The following is a 6,966-nucleotide window of genomic DNA, read 5'->3' as shown; positions in this document are numbered from 1 at the left end:
GTATGTATGCAACAGATTTATTTAAATGTGCAGTAGTGGATCCTTGGAGATAAACCTATGTCCATAGGATTGAGGTAAAATTGTGCTAAGGGCCTGCTCTGGGATTTGTCGTATACGACCAACGACAAATACAAACGTATGGCGTTCTATGGAGGTGCTCTGAGAAATCCCGTCAAACCTGGTAAAACATCTGCCGTCATACAAATCATTTTGTTTTTTCTATAAACCTCGTGAAACTTGTCGTTCGCATAGCTAGCATATGTGCATCTTGGGTGTCAAAAACATCTGACAAGCGTTTTGGGGGGGAGAAATCAAAACAATTAACGGATCGTCAACAACAACAAAAAAATCAGCACGTTGAAAATTATTCACAATTTATTTTGAATAAAATTGAACAAATTGAATCGATCGAACGGTACGTATTCCACATCATAAAAAAATGAATTCATAATGTATTTAATCGTATTTTTTTCAGAAATGGAACACATCAATATTGAACAATTGATCAGTTTGGTCCAGAAGCGGAAGTTTTTGTGGTGCCCAACGGATCCGGGCTACAGCAACAAACCGCTGGTTGAGAAGTCGTGGAAACAAGTGGCAGCCGTTTTAAGATGTAATGGTAAGTAAATTTCAATGTTCCTTTCCAGGTTTATTTTATTCAAGGAAGTCACATGAAATAGGTGCTGGTTATTGGGTCGAATATGTCGGTTTCAGCCTGTCCAGGTCTGGAATTTAGGTCGACGTTTTTAGCCGGGTCGATTCTGGAGCTGCTGATCTGGTGGTGGTGGTGCTCTGGTTCATTAGATCCGAAAAAGATAACAACAAAGGTAATAACGACTAGGGAAAAAACACAGCGAACGCGCTAAAATAACATTTTTAATTAACCATAAGGATATAGTATAACCATAACAATTTTAAGATTACGATTCAATACAACGCTGGTCACAATATATATATAAATATAAAAGTTTTAATACTTTTATTATGGTATAAGGTATTGAGAAACATACAGTTTTATAAAGATGTTAGAAAGGAATAATATGCCTCATGAAAGATAATAGAACATAAAAATGATTAGTTCAGGTTAGGCCGCAGCATTCGATACAAAGTGATGCTCTATGGAAATCGCCATGCTCGTTGTACGCACTCAGTTCAATGTGCAAAAGAATTTATTTTTCAAAGCAGAATATGATAAGTGGTGTAGAAATTTAAAATTGAAAATATAATCCTAACCATAATTATTTACAATAAAAAAAACTATTCGATAATATCACTATTTCTCAAGAAAAAATTTTTAAATTCATCCCTAATTCGGTATGCCCTTCTGGTTGCATTATTATTACGCCTACTGCGTCGACTGATCTCTTGTGGTATATTTGTTGTATTACTTCTACCTGTATTGCCTCTAAAGTCTATACATATATTATGCAATAAGCATATTGTTTTAATTATGACATCTAAATTCTTAGGCTCCATTTGCAATTCAGTTTTTAAACACCTCCACTTACAAACTGTAATTCCAAAAGTGCATTCAACAATTTTTCTAATGCTGTTATGAAACCTATTGTATAATTCCTCCGCTTCACCACTGTTGGCAGGATATGGCCTCATTAAATAATCTTTAAGCGGATATCCTTGATCTCCGAGTAACACATATGGCATATGCATGGAGCATCCTTCAATTGGCCTAGATGGGGGAAATCGTAAAGTATTGTTTTCTATGTTTCGAAATGTGTTGCTGTTCATGAACACGCCGCTATCGCTTCGTCTACCATAATCTCCTATATCTACGGTAATGTATCTTCCTTTATCGTCGACAATCGCTTGAAGATGGACCGAAAAAAACTTATTATAATTGAAAAATTGAGACCCAGATCGATTTGGACATTTGACTCGAACATATTTCGAATCTATGGCGCCAACAACGTTCGGAAAACCAAACTGCCGTTCAAATTCTTGTGATACATTTAAAAGGTGGTCGGATGATGGAAAAGGCATATGTAATGGTTGCAGCGTCGTCCACATAGCTTCACAAGTGTTGTATATGATGAAACCTACAGTTTGGTTTGATATTTTGAAGCTCTGGGACAAGGCTCTGTAGGATAACCCAGTAGATAGAAATCTGAAATAAAGAAGAGATAAAAATAATTATTATTGTTTCAGGCCATTTAGTTAAAACTAAGTGGCAAAGCCTTCGCTCGCAGTACGGCAGAGAGTTGCGGAAGCAAAATATGCCGACGGGGTCAGCAGCACCTGCAACTTCGGCGTGGCGGTATTTCGAAGCTTTGCGGTTTTTGAAAGATGTATACGCTTCACGCAAATGCGTTAGCAACATTCCGCCAATTCAGTACGGTAATTGCATAGATCTTATTCAAATCTTTGCAAGTAATTAATTATATACAAATTTATACCACAGGGGATCATCCAAATCAGGAAGAGGAGGAAGCGCAGGTCGAAGTGCTAGAGGAAGGTAATATAGTTATAAATACTGATATATGCAATCGTACGTTAATGCACTTATTTATCTTTGCTCCATTTCGCATTTAGAATATCTCGATTACCAAGAGGACGAAGACGATGTGGAACCGATCATCGTTGATGGTAATAGAAATTAATTAAATGAAATTCATTTTCATCGACCTTCAAAACTCATTCAAAACATATATTGTTTATTTTCCAGCGCCACGCTCAATGACCGCGTCTGAACCGGAGGAGGACTACGCGCCACGCACAAGTCGGCAGAAAAAACGGACTGCTGATTTGGTTCAGCAAGTGTTGGAAGTTGAAAAGCAGAAGCTGGCCCAACTTTCCAACGTTGCTGAATCGTTGGCAGATCCATTTTTCGCTGGGCTGGCGAAAGATGTCGCCAAGTTCCCCTTCGCCAGACAATTAAAAATTAAGGCGGAGATGATGGCGCTGATTCAGTCACACGCTGAAGAGTGGGAGGCAGAACAGCAGAGCGGAGATTAGGGTTAGCATAAGTTAGGTTTCATGAATTTAGTTTAGCATAGGTTAGGTTTCATGAATTTAGTTTAACATAGGTTAGGTTTCATGAATTTAGTTTAACATAGGTTAGGTTTCATGAATTTAGTTTAGCATAGGTTAGGTTTCATGAATTTAGTTTAACATAGGTTAGGTTTCAGGAATTTAGATTAGCATAGGTTAGGTTTCAGGAATTTAGATTAGCATAGCACTCATGAACTGCAGTAAAACTGCACACTGCCTTATACACATCCTTGTTCCTTTTTTTCTACGATGGAATGGCCAGGTCGCATCGACTTTTTTTAACAACAGCCAGATAGTCATAGATAGTGTTGGATCTTGTATGATTATAAACTATATTTAAAACAAACTATTACAAGAGCAATTTTACATGAACGAAATACAGACGACTATACGGCTAAGCTGCTAGGCGAGAACAACCACTGTCCCTGACCCAGGCACGCATCCTAGGGAGAACGATCATTGCCCCGTGGGAGCGGCACTCACTACTTCGGGCCCAGAGGCAGGCAACCTCGATTGTCGTATCCAACATCTCCCCCTTTTAATACCGGCGGTATGGCTCAATCCATTGAGGCGGTCTGCGAATCCTCGTAGAACGTCGTAGAGGCTGTACCGGCGTTGACGATCCACTGTCGGCTGTGGCAAACCCTGGAGATGTTGCCGATCGTTGAATTTCCGAGGACGGTGATGATAAGTATTCTGATGAAGACGATGAAGATGATGGAACTGAAGACGTCGGTGTCGATACCGGTTCCGATGATTCAGCTATCTCTGTATTAGCTCTAGATTCATTTACGTTTATATCCCAAGCATCCAGCAACACGTCTAACATGCGAAACGAATCCTGTTTGCTATCTGACTTTCGGGAACTTTCCGTTCTATCATCTATAACACGTGTTCGTAACTGGTTGATATGAGAGCGCAACAATCGGTTTCCATCTGTCATAATTTCGTACATCACCGTACCTAAACGCTTCCTAACTGTACCGGGAACCCATTTCCACTTATTTCGGCAATATTGTTTCGCGTATACAAGATCATTGCATTGGTATTCCCTAAACGAATTATAATCTTTCTCGCATATGCCTGTCTTCGCTGCTGGTCGCAAAAGCTCCATACACGTACGCATTCTACGACCTAACATCAACTCCGCAGGAGATTGGTTTCGTTCTAATTGTTTATGTGGCGTACTACGATATGTCATAAGGAAAATATCTAAAGCTTCTTGTGCTGTGCTACCTTCTCCCTCCATTTTCCTTAATGCCCGTTTAAACGTGTCAACGAATCTCTCCGCTTGTCCGTTCGACTGCGGATGGAAAGGGGCCGTACGCATATGCTCAATACCGTTCATAGTACAAAACATTTCAAACTCCACACTTGTAAACTGCAACCCATTGTCGCTCACCAAAACATTCGGCATTCCAAAACGACTGAACAATTCACGTAGTATCCTAATAGTTGCGTTTGATGATATAGTCGTTGTCGCTACTATCTCTGGCCACTTAGAGAACGAATCGATGACAAGCAAATAGTACGTTCCGTCGATAGGACCAGCGTAGTCCACATGTACACGCTGCCATGGAACAGTTGATTTTGGCCATGAGATTGGATTACTGTGAGCAGGTGTCTTTGCAACTGATGCACATCGTTGGCATCTCCTGACCTTTTCCTCAATCTCACGGTCAATCCCAGGCCAATATACATAGCTTCTCGCAAGCGCCTTCATTTTATCCATACCGGGATGACCTTTATGCAACTGTTGCAAACATCTATCCTTCTGCGAACCAGGAATCACCAATCGTTCGCCAAAAAGTAAACATCCGTTTACTGTGGATAAAGACTCACTTCTGACTTGAAAATTTCTTAACTCCAATTTTTCCATTTTCTTCTTCGGCCACCCGTTCATAACAAAATCTCGTACTTTTCGCAGTAAAGGGTCTTTGTTAGTCTCACGCAACACTTCTCCAAACGTCAGTGGCATTATTTGTGTTATGGTGCCTATCATGGCCTGCACATCTCTTTCTGTATCGATGCTCGCAATCACATATTCCGGATCAGGCTTTTCGTGGTTCGCTATCAAGCGAGACAGTACGTCGGCATTTCCGAATTTCTCAGTTGACACATATTCAATGCTAAAATCGTACATCAGCAGAGTTAAAGCCCAACGTTGCAATCTATTCGCCGTGTATACTGGAATTCCCGTTCGCGATCCAAAAATACGCAACAAAGGTGCATGATCCGTTTGAAGCGTAAATCGCCGTCCGAAAATCATTCGGTGGAACTTAGTAACCGCATAGATTATCGCCAATCCTTCGCGATCTGGTTGACTATAACCCATTTCCGTCTTCGTAAGTGCGCGGGATGCATGTTGTATTATTTTTATCTTCCCGTCTGCCATTTTGTGGCTAATCGTGGCTCCTACCCCCACTGACGATGCATCTGCCGCAACAATTATCGGTTTTCTCGGATCGTAGTACGTCAACAGAAGATCAGAGGTCAGTATCCGCTTAAACGTTTCAAAGCTTTGTTGGCATTCTGTACTCCATTGCCAACGTTCATCTTTCTTAAGTAAGTCATCAAGCGGATAACGCAGATTTCTCATCTGGGGCACAAACTTCCCATAATAGTTTATCGCCCCTAAGAATGAACGTACCTCGGATGGATTCTTCGGTGTGGGCATGTTCACGATTGCTTCTATCTTGGCGGGATCCGGTCGATGTCCTTCACGATCTAAAATGTGACCAAGATATTTAATCTGTTTTTGCATAAAGTTACACTTCTCTGGTCTGATTTTAAATCCGTAATCCCGCAGCTTCGCTAGTACCGCTCGGAGGTTCATCATATGGGTGTGTTCATCAGCTCCGCCGATCACTATGTCATCTAGGTACACCGCAACATCCTTTATTCCAGCCAGCATGGTCTCCATTAATTGCTGGAAGGCACCTGGTGCAACCTTCACCCCCGGCGGCAGTCGATTGTAAGCATACAATCCTCGATGTGTGTTTACTGTTAGCAGCTCTCTGCACTCTTGTTCCACTTCAACCTGCAGAAACGCATCGGTGAGGTCGATTTGGCTAAACATCGTTGAATTCGCCAACGACGAGAATATCTCTTCCGGCAGTGGAATCGGATACTGGTGAGGCTGGAGAGCATTATTTAACCCTGTGGAGTAGTCTCCGCAAATGCGTATACTCCCATTAGCCTTGCGCACTACTACTATAGGCGCTGCCCAAGCTGAAAAATTAACGCGGGTTATGATGCTTTCTTTTTCCAGTCGATCTAACTCCTCGTCTATTGCCGGACGCATCGCGTACGACACGGGTCGTTTCGGACGAAACACGGGAACAGCATCTTTCTTCAACTCCATTCTCACTTTTGCCTTCGTGCAGTGTCCCAAATCATGGGAAATAGTCCTTTGAACTCCTTCTTAACATCATCCATGCTTTGCGTTGCTACACACACACTATTACACACCGTCGCCAGCGGTACATTCCACAACCCGAAAACATCCATCATATCTGCACCTAGCAACATTAATTGTTCCTCAGTGACTCGCACTACACAATTTTTCGTTTGTTGCTTCAAAGTTAACTGTGCACAAAATTCACCTATAATTCGCAATTTGCTGCCCGACGCCGTCTTTGCCTTCACAGATGGTGGGCGCAATGGCGGCTCGCCGATTTTCCGCCATTGTTCTCTCGAAATTATAGAGATATCAGCACCAGTGTCCACCATCATCCTTATAGGTTCGCCATTTAGGATCACATTCACATGACCTTTACCTTTACTCATGACCCTACTAACTGTAACCGTTCTCACTTTGGTATATCTCGATATTTTATACCGTTCAGCTGCGTTACAATGTCCTTCCTTATGGCCATACTTATAGCATTGCTTGCATTTGTAACCGCGATATGAACACTTCCGAGCATAATGCCCTTCACCGCAAAGCCAACATTTTGT

General features: G+C 41.7%; 1 protein-coding gene across 1 annotated transcript; it reads right to left on the bottom strand.

Annotated features, from left to right (window-relative positions):
* Window positions 1-3,392: 3,392 nt before the first annotated feature.
* On the bottom strand, window positions 3,393-6,727 carry LOC128307513 (uncharacterized protein K02A2.6-like). The gene is made up of 2 exons (XM_053045395.1): window positions 5,657-6,727; window positions 3,393-3,449 (listed from the first exon to the last, which is right to left on the bottom strand). Exons 1-2 carry the CDS (start codon window positions 6,368-6,370, stop codon window positions 3,393-3,395), a joined length of 771 nt encoding a protein of 256 aa, XP_052901355.1. The 5' UTR covers window positions 6,371-6,727.
* Window positions 6,728-6,966: the final 239 nt, after the last annotated feature.

This window comes from Anopheles moucheti, assembly GCF_943734755.1.
Source record: "Anopheles moucheti chromosome X unlocalized genomic scaffold, idAnoMoucSN_F20_07 X_unloc_1, whole genome shotgun sequence".
Lineage (NCBI taxonomy): Eukaryota > Metazoa > Arthropoda > Insecta > Diptera > Culicidae > Anopheles > Anopheles moucheti.
Note: the sequence above shows the minus strand (reverse complement) of the source record. Positions and strands in the feature narration are given on the sequence as shown.

Coding starts and splice junctions, on each gene's coding strand:
- LOC128307513 (XM_053045395.1), bottom strand. CDS start 6,370: ATGGAGTTGAAGAAAGATGCTGTTCCCGTGTTTCGTCCGAAACGACCC. Junction 3,450..5,656: donor CACCGAAGAATCCATCCGAG/GTACGTTCATTC, acceptor CGTTCTCCCTAG/GATGCGTGCCTGGGTCAGGG.